The sequence below is a fragment of the Entelurus aequoreus genome, linkage group LG03 (genome assembly GCF_033978785.1).
Source record: "Entelurus aequoreus isolate RoL-2023_Sb linkage group LG03, RoL_Eaeq_v1.1, whole genome shotgun sequence".
Taxonomy (NCBI): Eukaryota; Metazoa; Chordata; class Actinopteri; order Syngnathiformes; family Syngnathidae; genus Entelurus; species Entelurus aequoreus.
Genome location: NC_084733.1, coordinates 88444122 through 88461621, shown reverse-complemented (window position 1 = coordinate 88461621; position 17500 = coordinate 88444122). Strand labels below are relative to the sequence as shown.

General features: G+C 38.8%; 1 protein-coding gene across 1 annotated transcript in view; it reads left to right on the top strand.

Annotated features, from left to right (window-relative positions):
* Positions 1 to 17500, top strand: part of LOC133647037 (DENN domain-containing protein 5B-like) — a 67944-nt gene that overhangs the window by 4497 nt on the left and 45947 nt on the right. Inside the window, exons 2-4 of the mRNA XM_062043088.1 lie at positions 8712 to 8821; positions 12275 to 13001; positions 16528 to 16715. Of these exons, the coding sequence (XP_061899072.1) occupies positions 8712 to 8821; positions 12275 to 13001; positions 16528 to 16715 (1025 nt within the window). The remainder of the gene's footprint in view (positions 1 to 8711; positions 8822 to 12274; positions 13002 to 16527; positions 16716 to 17500) is intronic.

Here is a 17500-nt window from a genome sequence, read left to right as displayed (position 1 = left end):
GTCCTAAGTGTCCCAATATTAGCTAACCTCAATGAACCCAAAAATACCTTTAAAAGAAGTATATTCTCACTAATAACAAGTGCACTTTTTTGGTAGAAAAAAAAAGACCTTTTTGCTCAATATGTTGAAAAATATTCTTTGTCAGGACCCGAAATCTACAAGCAGGGAAGGGGGCAAACCTGACACCGCTCCAAGCACCCTTTTTGTTTGAACTATTTATGACCCCCTCCCCTTAGAAGCAGCTGCAGCTACGAAATCAGGAAATGCCCAAATAAATGAGGAGGCGTGTGGAGCTCGTCCCTCAGAGCGGCGGGGTGAGACTGTACGACATCCTTGTCATCCTTAAAACCTCCGAATTCGGGAGATGGGGGGGCAGGGTTTGGTGGTAGCGTGGGTGTATATTGTAGCGTCCCGGAAGAGTTAGTGCTGCAAGGGGTTCTGGGTATTTGTTCTGTTGTGTTACGGTGCGGATGTTCTCCCGAAATGTGTTTGTCATTCTTGTTTGGTGTGGGTTCACAATGTGGCGCATATTTGTAACAGTGTTAAAGTTGTTTATACGGTCACCCTCAGTGTGACCGATATGGCTGTTGACCAAGTATGCATGGCATTCACTTATGCGTGTGTAAAAGCCGCATATATTATGCGACTGGGCCGGCACGCTGTGTGTATGGAGGGAAAGCGGTCGTGACGACAGGTTGTAGAGGATGCTAAAGGCAGTGCCTTTAAGGCACGCCCCCAATATTGTTGTCCCGGGTGGAAATCGGGAGAAATTCGGGAGAACGGTCGCCCCGGGAGATTTTCGGGAGGGGCACTGAAATTCGTGAGTCTCCCGGGAAAATCGGGAGGGTTGGCAAGTATGTTGTACGAGGGTGCAGGTCGACGCGTTCTCCTCACAAAGCTACGAACTATGGGAGATCAGGCTTTCTGCTCCGCTGCTCCCAGTCTGTGGAACACTCTCCCTGACCACCTGAGGGCACCTCAGACTGTGGATGCTTTTAAAAAAGGCTTAAAAACCCATCTTTTAAAAAAAAAGCCTTTTTATAGATTTTTATAGATGTGCATGCTGGTTCTAGCTATTGGGCTGTTTCTAGTTTTATATTTTATTTATTTTTATTATCTTTTATTATTATTATTATTACTATTTTCTTTTTCTTATTTTAACACTGTGGCACTTTGAGGTTGTTTGCTCAACGTAAAGTGCTTTTTACAAATAAAATCTATTATTATTATTATTATTATTATGAGCTAAATTGAATCCTGTCTCTGTTTGATTCCTTGCTTCTTGTCTTGTTTAATAAATAGTAGGGATGTCCGATAATGGCTTTTTGCCGATATCCGATATGCCGATATTGTCCAACTCTTTAATTACCGATACCGATATCAACCGATACCGATATCAACCGATATATACAGTCGTGGAATTAACACATTATTATGCCTAATTTGGACAACCAGGTATGGTGAAGATAAGGTACTTTTAAAAAAAATTATAAAATAAAATAAGATAAATAAATTAAAGACATTTTCTTGAATAAAAAAGAAAGTAAAACAATATAAAAACAGTTACATAGAAACTAGTAATTAATGAAAATTTGTAAAATTAACTGTTAAAGGTTAGTATTATTAGTGGACCAGCAGCACGCACAATCATGTGTGCTTACGGACTGTATCCCTTGCAGACTGTATTGATATATATACCAGAATATTAATAATAGAAAGAAACAACCCTTTTGTGTGAATGAGTGTATGGGGGAGGGAGGTTTTTTGGGTTGGTGCACTAATTGTAAGTGTATCTTGTGTTTTTTATGTGGATGTAATTTAAAAAACAAAAACAAAAAAAAACACGATACTGGTAATAAAAAAACCGATACCGATAATTTCCGATATTACATTTTAACGCATTTATCGGCCGATAATATCGGCAGACCGATATTATCGGACATCTCTAATTATTATTATTATTATTAGTATGAGCTAAATTGAATCCTGTCTCTGTTTGATTCCTTGCTTCTTGTCTTGTTTAATAAATAGTAGGGATGTCCGATAATGGCTTTTTGCCGATATCCGATATGCCGATATTGTCCAACTCTTTAATTACCGATACCGATATCAACCGATACCGATATCAACCGATATATACAGTCGTGGAATTAACACATTATTATGCCTAATTTGGACAACCAGGTATGGTGAAGATAAGGTCCTTTTTAAAAAAATGAATCAAATAAGATAAATACATTAAAAACATTTTCTTGAATAAAAAAGAAAGTAAAACAATATAAAAACAGTTACATAGAAACTAGTAATTAATGAAAATTTGTAAAATTAAATGTTAAAGGTTAGTATTATTAGTGGACCAGCAGCACGCACAATCATGTGTGCTTACGGACTGTATCCCTTGCAGACTGTATTGATATATATACCAGAATATTAATAACAGAAAGAAACAACCCTTTTGTGTGAATGAGTGTAAATGGGGGAGGGAGGTTTTTTGGGTTGGTGCACTAATTGTAAGTGTATCTTGTGTTTTTTATGTGGATTTAATAAAAAAAAAACAAAAAAAAAAAACACGATACTGATAATAAAAAAAAACGATACCGATAATTTCCGATATTACATTTTAACGCATTTATCGGCCGATAATATCGGCAGACCGATATTATCGGACATCTCTAATTATTACTATTATTATTAGTATGAGCTAAATTGAATCCTGTCTCTGTTTGATTCCTTGCTTCTTGTCTTGTTTAATAAATAGTTCGGTGTTTGAACCTGACAATCCTCCTAGTTCTCTCTCGGCCCTCTTTGCGATGTTCAGACATCATTTTGGTAAACGGACCTAAAAAAAAAAATGCAGTTTGCATTCCACGCCAGTAGTTGGCGATGTGCCACAGTGAGCGTAGATGAACAAATGACAAGTCTCTGAACACCGTAATGGTTCTTTTTCAGCCCTTGCTCTCAGTCATTAGTGGATTCCTCCGGCAGCCCGGAACAATCCGCCGTTGTTGGGCCCCCTCAATGCGGTCCAGTGTGTCCTGCAGCCTAATCACATTTCACATGACGCTCCCTGTGGGAATGCCGGCTGGGTCCAGGCTTCAACGCCAGATGACGGTCACGGGGGTGACATCAGCAGAGAGCGAGGGCTCCCTGACATTAGTGCTTTGCACGGCTAAAGCTATAAATACACGCACCGAATATACATTTGCAAATCCTTTTCACCTTCAGCGAAAGGACACGTTTTTTGACGCAGCGGCGTGGGACATCCGAGCCGACGAGGAATAACGAGCGATAAAGTCGGAAGCGGCTATCGTTGTAATGTTACCTCCGTCCTGTGATGGATGATGCCATACATAACGTGTCTGCTGATGAAATATCACATGTCTAGGGAACCACTATTATCTTGAAATATTTATGAGGTCATTTGTCTTATTCATAGATTTTCTACATTTGATGGGGGGTGTCAAAAAAATCTAATTTCGAATGAATCTTGGTTTTTTGTGTGCTGTACACATTTACAAACCCCAAAAGCAGCGAAGTTGTCACGTTGTGTAAAAGGTAAATAAAAAGGGAATACAACAAATCCTTTTCAACTTATATTCAATTGAATAGACCGCAAAGACAAGATACTTAACGTTTGAACCGGAAAACGTTGTTATTTTGGCAAATATTAGCTCATTTGGAATTTGATGCGTGCAACATGTTTCGAAAAAGCTGGCACAAGTGGCAAAAAAGACTGAGAAAGTTGAGGAATGCTCGTCAAACACTTACTTGGAACATCCCACGGGTGAACAGTAGGGCTGCAACTAACGATTAATTTGATAATCGATTAATCTGTCGATTATTACTTCGATTAATTGATTAATAATCGGATAAAAGAGACAAACTACATTTCTATCCTTTCCAGTATTTTATTTTAAAAAAACAGCATAATGGCACCATACTTATTTTGATTATTGTTTCTCAGCTGTTTGTAAATGTTGCAGTTTATAAATAAATAATTAATTTTTTATTTATTTTTATTTTTTTATTTTTTTATTTTTGAAAGCCTCTGCGCATGCGCATAGCATAGATCCAACGAATCGATGACTAAATTGATCGACAACTATTTTTTTAATCGATTTAATCGATTAGTTGTTGCAGCCCTAGTGAACAGGCTAATTGGGAACAGGTGGGTGCCATGATTGGGTATAAAAAGCAGCTTCCATGAAATGCTCAGTCGTTCACCAACAAGGACGGGGCGAGGGTCAACACTTTGTCAGCAAATGCCTGAGCAAATTGTTTAAGGACAACATTTATCAACCAGCTATTGCAAGGAATTTAGGGATTTCACCATCTACGCTCCGTAATATCGTCAAAATGTTCAGAGAATCTGGAGAAATCACTGCACGTAAGCCATGATGTTACGGACCTTGGATCCCTAAGGCGGTACTGCGTCAAAAAGCGACATAATTTTGTAAACTATATCACCACATGGGCTGAGGAACACTTGAGAAAACCACTGTCAGTAACTACAGTTGGTCGCTTCATCTGTAAGTGCAAGTTAAAACTCTACTATGCAAAGCGAAAGCCATTTATCAACAACACCCGAGCTCATTTAAGATGGACTGATGCAAGGTGGAAAAGTGTTCTTTTAAATTGTTTTTGGAAAATGTGGACGTTGTGTCTTCTGGACCAAAGAGGAAAAGAACCATCCGGACTGTTCTAGGCGCAAAGTGTAAAAGCCAGCATGTGTGATGGTATGGGGGTGTATTAGTGCCCAAGACATGGGTAACTTACACATCTGTGAAGGCACCATTAATGCTGAAAGGTACATACAGCTTTTGGAGCAACATATGTTGCCATCCAAGCAACGTTATCATGGACGCCCCTGCTTATTTCAGCAAGACGATGCCAAGCCACGTGTTACATCAACGTGGCTTCATAGTAAAAGAGTGCAGGTACTAGACTGGCCTGCCTGTAGTCCAGACCTGTCTCCCATTGGTGCAATATGAAGCCTAAAATATGAGAAGGGAGACTGTTGAACAACTTAAGCTGTACATCAAGCAAGAATGGGAAAGAATTCCACTTCAAAAATGTGTCTCCTCAGTTCCCAAACCTTTACTGAGTGTTGTTAAAAGGAAAGGCCATGTAACACAGTGGTAAAAATGCCTTTTTTTGCAACGTGTTGCTGCCATTTAATTCTAAGTTTGTGATTATTTGCAAAAAAAAATTAAGTTTCTCTGTCACTGTCAGTAACTACAGTTGGTCACTACATCTGTAAGTGCAAGTTAAAACTATACTATGCAAAGCCACAGCCATTTATCAACAACACCCAGAAACGCCGCCGGCTTTCTCAGTTCGAAAGTTAACGTTTTTATTTACCATCCACACAACGTGCCATCTTCACCGGTTTTGGGTTGTGCGGCATGTACAGTGTGAGTCATTCGGCAGACGGTTGTTAACGAGAGGAACATACTAATTAGGCCTGAATCCAAGCAGGCATTAATTAAGCGTTCATTTCAACGCGCCAACAAACCTCCTCTTGTGTGCATCCCATCATGCCGGGCGTGCTCGTGTCAGGTGGATGCTGGGATGTAATTAGGTCAGCGCCGATAAAATTTCTCAGGGCGAAGGGCTTGACGGACGCCCTCGGGGGCCGCCGTTGAAATGGCGTCCGTGGCAACTGGCTGGTTTCCTGTCTGTGTGTGTGTGTGTGTGTGTGTGTGTGTGTGTGTGTGTGTGTGTGTGTGTGTGTGTGTGTGTGTGTGTGTGTGTGTGTGTGTGTGTGTGTGTGTGTGTGTGTGTGTGTGTGTGTGTGTGGCCCTCGGCCCCCGACCCTCTTGCCGTCGACCTTTTGGTCTGATTCTCGACGTGGTTTGCGTGTGTCTTGTAAACTTCCCCAGGGAAAACCAGAACATTTGTTAGCCGTGTGGAGATGCGGCATAAAGATGGCGTGTAGCTAGCTCGCCATATTGTATTAAAATATTGCGTCTTCAACACATCAGATTTTTTATAAAAAAAGCATATTCTGAAACTATTTAGTCCTAAATAGGGATGTCCGATAATGGCTTTTTGCCGATATCTGATATTCCGATATTCCGACATTGTCCAACTCTTTAATTACCGATACCGATATCAACCGATACCGATATCAACCGATACCGATATCAACCGATATATGCAGTCGTGGAATTAACACATTATTATGCCTAATTTGGACAACCAGGTATGGTGAAGATAAGGTACTTTTTTAAAAAAATTTGTAAAATAAGATAAATAAATTAAAAACATTTTCTTGAATAAAAAAGAAAGTACAACAATATAAAAACAGTTACATAGAAACTAGTAATGAATGAAAATTAGTAAAATTAACTGTTAAAGGTTAGTACTATTAGTGGAGCAGCAGCACGCACAATCATGTGTGCTTACGGACTGTATCCCTTGCAGACTGTATTGATATATATTGATATATAATGTAGGAAGCAGAATATTGATAACAGAAAGAAATGGGGGGAGGGATGTTTTTTGGGTTGGTGCACTAATTGTAAGTGTATATTGTGTTTTTTATGTTGATTTAATAAAAAAAAAAATAAAAAAAAATAAAAAAACGAAACCGATAATAAAAAAACCGATACCGATAATTTCCGATATTACATTTTAACGCATGTATCGGACATCTCTAGTCCTAAATGAATTATTTTGAAGAATACAAATGGCTAAATATCCTAAAAGATCAACATTAGAGTCGTAGGTGAGTCCAAACCAATCAGAGCGCGCTGTTTAGTATCGTGGCTGCTGATTGGCTCAGCCTCAGGGAGCATTACTATATTGGATTAAAAGGGTGTAAATGTGATTTAAGGGGTTATTTCATGTCGAAAGGTTAAAAAAACATATTTAGAAGGTTGTAAACAAGTTTTTAATGTTCCGGCTATAAAATAAAGGTTTGATTTATAATTAATGGTCCCTATTAGGGTTGTACCGGTACTAGTATAGTATCAATCAATCAATCAATGTTTATTTATATAGCCCTATAGTATTGCGGGTACTAATGAATCATATTCGGTACTATACTCTGTTTGAAAAGTACCGGTTCCCAATTAAAAAAAAAAAAAAAAAAAAAAATTTAGCGAGCATGACGGCGCCCCGTCACGTCAAGACATTGCTGGTTTTACGAGCAGAGGAGCATGTTCGGCAGCGCACACACACAGAGTACTTACAAGCAGACACAGTGTGTGGACAGAAAAGGGAGAACGGACGCACTTTGGTGTAAAAAGTAGGGATGTGGTCGATAAATGCGTTAAAATGTAATATCGGAAATTATCGGTATCGTTTTTTTTATTATCTGTATCGTTTTTTTGTTTTGTTTTGTTTTTTTTATTAAATCAACATAAAAAACACAAGATACACTTACAATTAGTGCACCAACCCAAAAAACCTCCCTCCCCCCCATTTCTTTCTGTTATCAATATTCTGCTTCCTACATTATATATCAATATATATCAATACAGTCTGCAAGGGATACAGTCCGTAAGCACACATGATTGTGCGTGCTGCTGCTCCACTAATAGTACTAACCTTTAACACTTAATTTGACTCATTTTCATTAATTACTAGTTTCTATGTAACTGTTTTTATAATGTTTTACTTTCTTTTTTTATTCAAGAAAATGTTTTTAATTTATTTATCTTATTTTATTATTTTTTTTAAAAAAGTACCTTATCTTCACCATACATGGTTGTCCAAATTAGGCATAATAATGTGTTAATTCCACGACTGCATATATCGGTTGATATCGGTATCGGTTGATATTGGTATCGGTAATTAAAGAGTTGGACAATATCGGATATCGGCAAAAAGCCATTATCGGACATCCCTAGTAAAAAGTAAAGATAAAGGTGAAGTTATAACATCCGCAGTGTTTTAGCTACTTCTAAATCACTAATCCTGGCCTCCACGGCGACAAAGTAAGTTTCTTGCAAGTAGCATTATCACTGGAGGACGAGGAATAACTAAACATCACTACACACTGTAACAAAAGCTAGCCTGCCTGACTGTAAACAAACGCCATGGGTGGACCTACACCTGACATCCACTGTAATGATACCAAGTACAAGAGCGCGTCGAGTCGATACTACTATGATTACATCGATATTTTTTATGGCCATAAAATTATTACTTTTTTTTCCCCAATTCATATTATGTTTATAAACTCAGTAAATATATCCCTGGACACTTTGAATATGATTCTGTAACTACTTGGTAGCGGATCGATACCTAAATGTGTGGTATCATCCAAAACTAATGTGAAGTATCAAACAAGAGAAGAATATTATTACATTTTAACAGATATAGAACATGTTAAAACAGAAAATAAGCAGATATTAACAGTAAATGAACAAGTGGATTAATAATAATTTTTTACAGTTTGTCCCTCATAATGTAGACAAAATAATAATAATAATAAATAATAAGGGTTTTAGTGTCCTAATGCAAGTCTTGCAGGCTGGAAGGTTGTCTGCTACTTCCTGTGTTGTGTAAGTGATGTCATTTCCTGTTTGTGCACAACCATATAAGGGCATCCTTCCTGTTTTTTGTTATCTGTTCCATAAAGGTCAGACATTGTATGTGTCAGCATGAATCAGTTTGTCCTCGCTCCTCTTCTTTCCATCCTACCTCCAAGAACCCAGTTCCTCCCTTTTTTTTTACGTCTTTTTTTGGTGTTTCGCTTCCAGGCCAGAGCTTCGAGCAGAGCCCGATTCATCGCTCCTTCAAGTCCAGAGTTCTGGTGCATTACCCTGAGAGCACGGACAGAAACCCCTTCAATAAGGATGCAGTCAACATGGTGAGGATCTTTGACTGCTGTACAGGTGCCTAGATACTGCAGGGAACTCCTGTCATATAGAGGATCTTTGACTGCTGTTTAGGTGCCTAGATACTGCAGGGAACTCCTGTCATATAGAGGATCTTTGACTGCTGTTTAGGTGCCTAGATACTGCAGGGAACTCCTGTCGTATAGAGGATCTTTGACTGCTGTATAGGTGCCTAGATACTGCAGGGAACGCCTGTCGTATAGAGGATCTTTGACGAGCCTTTTTGCAGTATGCAAAAAGCACTCCTTGTATAGAAGATCTTCAACTAACCTTTTTTTGCAGCAGTGACTTCAAAACAGCAGAGCGCTCCTTTCATATAGAGGATCTTTGACTGGTGTTTTTGTAGTAGTAGTTACTTAAAACAGCCGATTGCTGCTGTCATTTAGAGGATCTTTGACTAGTGTTTTTGCAGTGGTTACTTAAAAACAGCACAGCGCTCTGTCATATAGAGGATCTTCGACTAGTGTTTTTGCAGTGGTTACTTAAAAACAGCAGAGCGCTCCTGTCATATAGAGGATCTTTGACTTGTGTTTTTGCAATAGTTACCTTAAAAACAACAGAGCACTCCTGTCATATAAAGGTTCTTTGACTAGTGTTTTTGCAGTGGTTACTTAAAAACAGCAGAGCTTACCTGTCATATAGAGGATCTTTGACGAGTGTTTTTGCAGTGGTTACTTAAAAACAGCAGAGCGCTCTTGTCATATAGAGGATCTTTGACTAGTGTTTTTGCAGTAGTTACTTAAAACAGCTGAGTGCTGCTGTCCTATAGAGGATCTTTGACAAGTATTTATTTGTAAATCCTTAAAAACAACAGAGCGCTCCTGTCTTATAGAGGATCTTTGACTATTTTTTTGCAGTAGTTACCTAAAAACAGCAGAGCACTCCTGTCATATAGAGGATCTTTGACTAGTGTTTTTGCAGTGGTTACTTAAAAACAGCAGAGCACTCCTGTCATATAGAGGATCTTTGACTAGTGTTTTTGCAGTGGTTACTTAAAAACAGCAGAGCACTCCTGTCATATAGAGGATCTTTGACTAGTGTTTTTGCAGTGGTTACTTAAAAACAGCAGAGCCCAGCTGTCGTATAGAGGATTTTCGACAAGAGTTTTTGCAGTGGTTACTTAAAAACAGCAGAGTGCTCTTGTCATATAGAGGATCTTTGACTGGTGTTTTTGCAGTTGACCCTTAAAAACAGCAGAGCGCTCCTGTCACATAGAGGATCTTTGACTAGTGTTTTTGCAGTGGTTACTTAAAAACAGCAGAGTGCTGCTGTCATATAGAGGATCTTTGACAAGTATTTTTTTGTAGATCCTAAAAACAGCAGAGTGCTCCTGTCATTTAGAGGATCTTTGACTAGTGTTTTTGCAATAGTTACTTAAAAACAGCAGAGTGCTCCTGTCATATAGAGGATCTTTGACTGGTGTTTTTGCAGTAGTTACTTAAAACAGCTGAGTGCTGCTGTCATATAGAGGATCTTTGACTGGTGTTTTTGCAGTAGTTACTTAAAACAGCTGAGTGCTGCTGTCATATAGAGGATCTTTGACAAGTATTTCTTTGTAAATCCTTAAAAACGGATACTTCTCTTTTTGCCTTATTTGTATTTGACCACTACTGTTTTCTGTTTATTTGTTACTGACTGTGGCAGGACACCTCTGCCTCTGTTTCACTTTATGTTGCTGGTAAATAATATGGTTGTAGTAGTAGGCTAAAGTTAAATTATTTAGTATGCACTATTTAAAGGGGCAGAGCTTTAAGAGACATTTTAGCTTTTATATTTTATAGGATATATTTTTTGTAAGAACCACAATTAATAAATATATTTCAGTGAATAACTTATTGTTCAAATCTGTATATAAATATGTACATAAAGTGTTGTAATTATATTGTAAAATGGATGGATGGACATTTAAAACAAAACTGTTATTATTAATTAGTAAGTATACATTTTTTGAGCCTTTTTAGAGAAAATCATATTGTAGTAAATTATGCAAATTACTCGATGATGTCATGGTGACCACGCCTATAGCCACGCCCCCACCACCACAGGGATCTTGGCAGTTTATGGGAAACACTGCTTCTGTCATATAAAGGTTCTTTGACTAGTGTTTTTGTAGTGGTTACTTAAAAACAACAGAGCACTCCTGTCATATAGAGGATCTTTGACTAGTGTTTTTGTAGTGGTTACTTAAAAACAACAGAGCACTCCTGTCATATAGAGGATCTTTGACTGATGTATTTGCACTGGTTACTTAAAAACAGCAGAGTGCTCCTGTCATATAGAGGATCTTTGACTGATGTATTTGCACTGGTTACTTAAAAACAGCAGAGTGCTCCTGTCATATAGAGGATCTTTGACTGATGTATTTGCACTGGTTACTTAAAAACAGCAGAGTGCTCCTGTCATATAGAGGATCTTTGACTAGTGTTTTTGTAGTGGTTACTTAAAAACAACAGAGCACTCCTGTCATATAGAGGATCTTTGACTGATGTATTTGCACTGGTTACTTAAAAACAGCAGAGTGCTCCTATCATATAGAGGATCTTTGACTGATGTATTTGCACTGGTTACTTAAAAACAGCAGAGTGCTCCTGTCATATAAAGGTTCTTTGACTAGTGTTTTTGTAGTGGTTACTTAAAAACAACAGAGCACTCCTGTCATATAGAGGATCTTTGACTGATGTAGTTGCACTGGTTACTTAAAAACAGCAGAGTGCTCCTGTCATATAAAGGTTCTTTGACTAGTGTTTTTGTAGTGGTTACTTAAAAACAACAGAGCACTCCTGTCATATAGAGGATCTTTGACTAGTGTTTTTGCAGTGGTTACTTAAAAACAGCAGAGCACTCCTGTCATTTAGAGGATCTTTGACTAGTGTTTTTGTAGTGATTACTTAAAAACAACAGAGCGCTCCTGTCATATAGAGGATCTTTGACTGATGTTTTTGCAATAGTTACTTAAAAACAGCAGAGCACTCCTGTCATATAAAGGTTCTTTGACTAGTGTTTTTGCAGTGGTTACTTAAAAACAGCAGAGCGCTCCTGTCATATAGAGGATCTTTGACTTGTGTTTTTGCAATAGTTACCTTAAAAACAACAGAGCACTCCTGTCATATAAAGGTTCTTTGACTAGTGTTTTTGCAGTGGCTACTTAAAAACAGCAGAGCGCTCCTGTCATATAGAGGATCTTTGACGAGTGTTTTTGCAGTGGTTACTTAAAAACAGCAGAGCACTCCTGTCATATAGAGGATCTTTGACTAGTGTTTTTGCAATAGTTACCTTAAAAACAACAGAGCACGCCTGTCATATAAAGGTTCTTTGACTAGTGTTTTTGTAGTGGTTACTTAAAAACAGCAGAGCGCTCCTGTCACATAGAGGATCTTTGACTTCACGGGTAACTTTCTGACTCTATTTTTGTTGTTGGTCCCCAGCTGTGCATGCCGAGGGGTCTCTCCTTCCGCACGCAGGCAGACCGGCGTGACTCCCACTTCCACTCTTTCACCATCGGCTTGGCCGACGGCTCCCGCTCCTACGGCTTCGTCCACACCTTCTACGAGGAGGTGACCAGCGCGCAGGTCATCACGGCCATGCGGACTCTGCACCAGATGTACCACGTGGAGCACCACTCCTCCTCCACCTCCTCCTCCTCCTCCGCAGCCTCCTCCGCCTCCTCGCCCTCCACCTCCAGCATGGACTCCCTGCTGAGCAGCCTGGACGAGTCGGACGGGGACTCTCTGGCGGGGAGCGCCGCCTCCTCCTCCGCCGCCTGTTTGGGCTGCGCCAACTCCTTCGAGCCTTCTCACGACACCTTGTACGTGTCCAAATCCCTCTGCCTGCTCACGCCGCTCCCTTTCCTCCAAGCCTCTCGCCAGTTCCTCTCCCAGCTGCACCAGGCGGTCGCCTCCCAGACGGCGCCGCCTCTGCCGCTGGAGAGCTACGTCCACAACATCCTCTTCGAGGTGCCCCTGCCGCCGCCCGGACGCTCGCTGAGGTTCCACGGCGTGCAGGGACCCATCTTGTGCCAGCGGCCCGGCCCGGGCGAGCTGCCACTGGGGGAGTATCCTCTCGGAGAAGCCTTTTCTCTGCTGGGGGTGGACAACATGGTGCGGCTTCTCACCTGCTCGCTGCTGGAGACGCAGATACTGCTCTACTCCCAAGGTAGGGGAGCACGCCTGGTAGCCACTTGATTAGGTACACCCATGCATTTCCACTTGACTAGTGATAATAGAATACAGTATATTCTGAACTTGCAAAAAAGTTGTCACAGGGGCATTTTTTACCACTGTGTTACATGGCCTTTCCTTTTAACAACCCTCAGTAAAGGTTTGGGAACTGAGGAGACACATTTTGGAAGTGGAATTCTTTCCCATTCTTGCTTGATGTACAGCTTAAGTTGTTCAACAGTCTCCCTTCTCATATTTTAGCCTTCATATTGCACCAATGGGAGACAGGTCTGGACTACAGGCAGGCCAGTCTAGTACCCGCACTCTTTTACTACGAAGCCACGCTGTTGTAACACTGAAATAAGCAGGAGCGTCCATGATAACGTTGCTTGGATTGCTCCAAAAGCTGTATGTACCTTTCAGCATTAATGGTGCCTTCACAGATGTGTAAGTTACTCATGTCTTGGGCACTAATACACCCCCATACCATCACACATGCTGCCTTTTACACTTTGCGCCCTAGAACAATCCGGATGGTTCTTTTCCTCTTTGTTCCAGACGACACCACGTCCACAGTTTTCCAAAAAACAATTTGAAATGTGGACTCGTCAGACCACAGAACACTTTTCCACTTTGCATCAGTCCATCTTAGATGAGCTCAGGCCCAGCGAAGCCGGCGGCGTTTCTGGGTGTTGTTGATAAATGGCTTTGGCTTTGCATAGTAGAGTATGAAAACTTTTGACCACGACTTGCAGTGTGTATATTGTACATATTACACATTGTTATGAAGGTGTCTGTTACTACATTATATATATATACTTGCAGTGTGTATATTGTACATATTACATATTGTTATGAAGGTGTCTGTTACTACATTATTTATATACTTGTACATATTACATATTGTTATGAAGGTGTCTATTACTACATTATGTATATACTTGCAGTGTGTATATTGTACATATTACATATTGTTATGAAGGTGTCTGTTACTACATTATATATATACTTGTACATATTACACATTGTTATGACGGTGTCTGTTACTACATTATATATATACTTGTACATATTACACATTGTTATGACGGTGTCTGTTACTACATTATATACATACTTGCAATGTGTATATTGTACATATTACACATTGTTATGAAGGTGTCTGTTACTACATTATATATATATACTTGCAGTGTGTATATCGTACATATTACATATTGTTATGAAGGTGTCTGTTACTACATTATATATATACTTGCAGTGTGTATATTGTACATATTACATATTGTCATGAAGGTGTCTGTTACTACACGGTATAGCTCGGTTGGCAGAGCGGCCGTGCCAGCAACTTCAGGGTTGCAGGTTCGATCCCCGCTTCCGCCATCCTAGTCACTGCCGTTGTGTCCTTGGGCAAGACACTTTACCCACCTGCTCCCAGTGCCACCCACACTGGTTTAAAATGTAACTTAGATATTGGGTTTCACAATGTAAAGCGCTTTGAGTCACTTGAGAAAAAGCGCTATATAAATGTAATTCACTTCACTTCACTTCTACATTATATATATACTTGCAGTGTGTATATTGTACATATTATATATTGTTATGAAGGTGTCTGTTACTACATTATATATATACTTGCAGTGTGTGTATTGTACATATTATATATTGTTATGAAGGTGTCTGTTACTACATTATATATATACTTGCAGTGTGTATATTGTACATATTACGTATTGTTATGAAGGTGTCTGTTACTACATTATATATATACTTGTACATATTACACATTGTTATGACGGTGTCTGTTACTACATTATATATATACTTGTACATATTACATATTGTTATGAAGGTGTCTATTACTACATTATATATATACTTGCAGTGTGTATATTGTACATATTACACATTGTTATGAAGGTGTCTGTTACTACATTATATATATACTTGCTGTGTGTATATTGTACATATTACATATTGTTATGAAGGTGTCTGTTACTACATTATATATATACTTGCAGTGTGTATATTGTACATATTACATATAGTTATGAAGGTGTCTGTTACTACATTATATATATACTTGCAGTGTGTATATTGTACATAATACATATTGTTATGAAGGTGTCTGTTACTACATTATATATATACTTGCAGTGTGTATATTGTACATATTACACATTGTTATGAAGGTGTCTGTTACTACATTATATATATACTTGCAGTGTGTATATTGTACATATTACATATTGTTATGAAGGTGTCTGTTACTACATTATATATACTTGTACATATTACATATTGTTATGAAGGTGTCTATTACTACATTATATATATACTTGCAGTGTCTATATTGTACATATTACACATTGTTATGAAGGTGTCTGTTACTACATTATATATATACTTGCTGTGTGTATATTGTACATATTACACATTGTTATGAAGGTGTCTATTACTACATTATATATATACTTGCAGTGTGTATATTGTACATATTACATATTGTTATGAAGGTGTCTGTTACTACATTATATATATACTTGCAGTGTGTATATTGTACATATTACATATTGTTATGAAGGTGTCTGTTACTACATTATATATATACTTGCAGTGTGTATATTGTACATATTACATATTGTTATGAAGGTGTCTGTTACTACATTATATATATACTTGCAGTGTGTATATTGTACATATTACACATTGTTATGAAGGTGTCTGTTACTACATTATATATATACTTGCAGTGTGTATATTGTACATATTACATATTGTTATGAAGGTGTCTGTTACTACATTATATATATACTTGTACATATTACACATTGTTATGACGGTGTCTGTTACTACATTGTATATATACTTGTACATATTACACATTGTTATGACGGTGTCTGTTACTACATTATATATATACTTGTACATATTACACATTGTTATAAAGGTGTCTGTTACTACATTATATATATACTTGCAGTGTGTATATTGTACATATTACATATTGTTATGAAGGTGTCTGTTACTACATTATATATATACTTGCAGTGTGTATATTGTACATATTACACATTGTTATGAAGGTGTCTGTTACTACATTATATATATACTTGCAGTGTGTATATTGTACATATTACATATTGTTATGAAGGTGTCTTACTACATTATATATATACTTGTACATATTACACATTGTTATAAAGGTGTCTGTTACTACATTATATATATACTTGCAGTGTGTATATTGTACATATTACATATTGTTATGAAGGTGTCGGTTACTACATTATATATATACTTGCAGTGTGTATATTGTACATATTACACATTGTTATGAAGGTGTCTGTTCTTACATTATATATATACTTGTACATATTACACATTATTATGAAGGTGTCTGTTACTACATGATACATATACTTGTGTAAACCATCGCTTCTTATTTGAATAGCCATGAATTGTCTGTTTATTGCCCTGTAGCTATGATAAACCTCTAACCAACTCCTCATCCTCCCCAGACTACCAGCGTTTGATGACCGTGGCAGAGGGCATCACCACCCTGCTCTTCCCGTTCCAGTGGCAGCACATCTACCTGCCCATCATCTCCGCACCTCTGCACCACCTCCTGGACGCACCTGTCCCCTTCCTGATGGGCATTCAGCACAGGGAGGGCGCTCAGCGGTCCTCCCTGCACCTACCACAAGAGGTAAGAAGCTCACCGCAGGTCGGATTTATAAATAAACGACCTAAAAAAAAAAAAAAAGGGTTTTGTGGAACGCCGGCGTTGGTTTTCATGCATGACTTTCCCTTGAAGCGCAGTCTTGGTTATGAGTTCTCCCGCCTCGCCCCCACTCACTAATCAGATCTCACATCCAAGATCACATCAACATCTCACTTAACTCTCTTTAAAGTTGGTGTGGCCTACAAAGAGGGCTGCTGGATGGCTTGAGGGGATGGCAGCGGGAGAGAGACTGAATGAAAGTACTAACTGAATAACTCATGGCAATGAAAGATCACGCTGGTTTATTTAAAGGTACAAACTGATAGGAGATGCGTATCTTTTTAAAGGACACTGCTATAGAACAGAGGTGTCAACGTGGTTTTCACATCACAGTTACACTATATGTCACCTGCCCTGACTCACATAAGTGCTATCCCACTCCTAACCCATAGGGTTCAATATGATGTCGGTCTGCCTTTTGCAGCTATTACAGATGAGGTCACCTACCTAGGTTCCATTCTAGAGGCTAACCTTTCCTGTGATAAAATGGCAACCAAGGTAATCAAAAAGGTCAACCAACGAATGAGATTTCTCTACAGAATCTCCTCTCTGGTCAACAAAAGCACCTTGAGGATTCTGGCGGGAACTCTCGTTCAACCCTTTTTCGATGACGCATGCACCTCCTGGTACCCTAGCACCTCCAAAACCCTCAAATCTAAACTCCACACATCTCAGAACAAGCTAGTCAGGTTACTTCTAGACCTCCACCC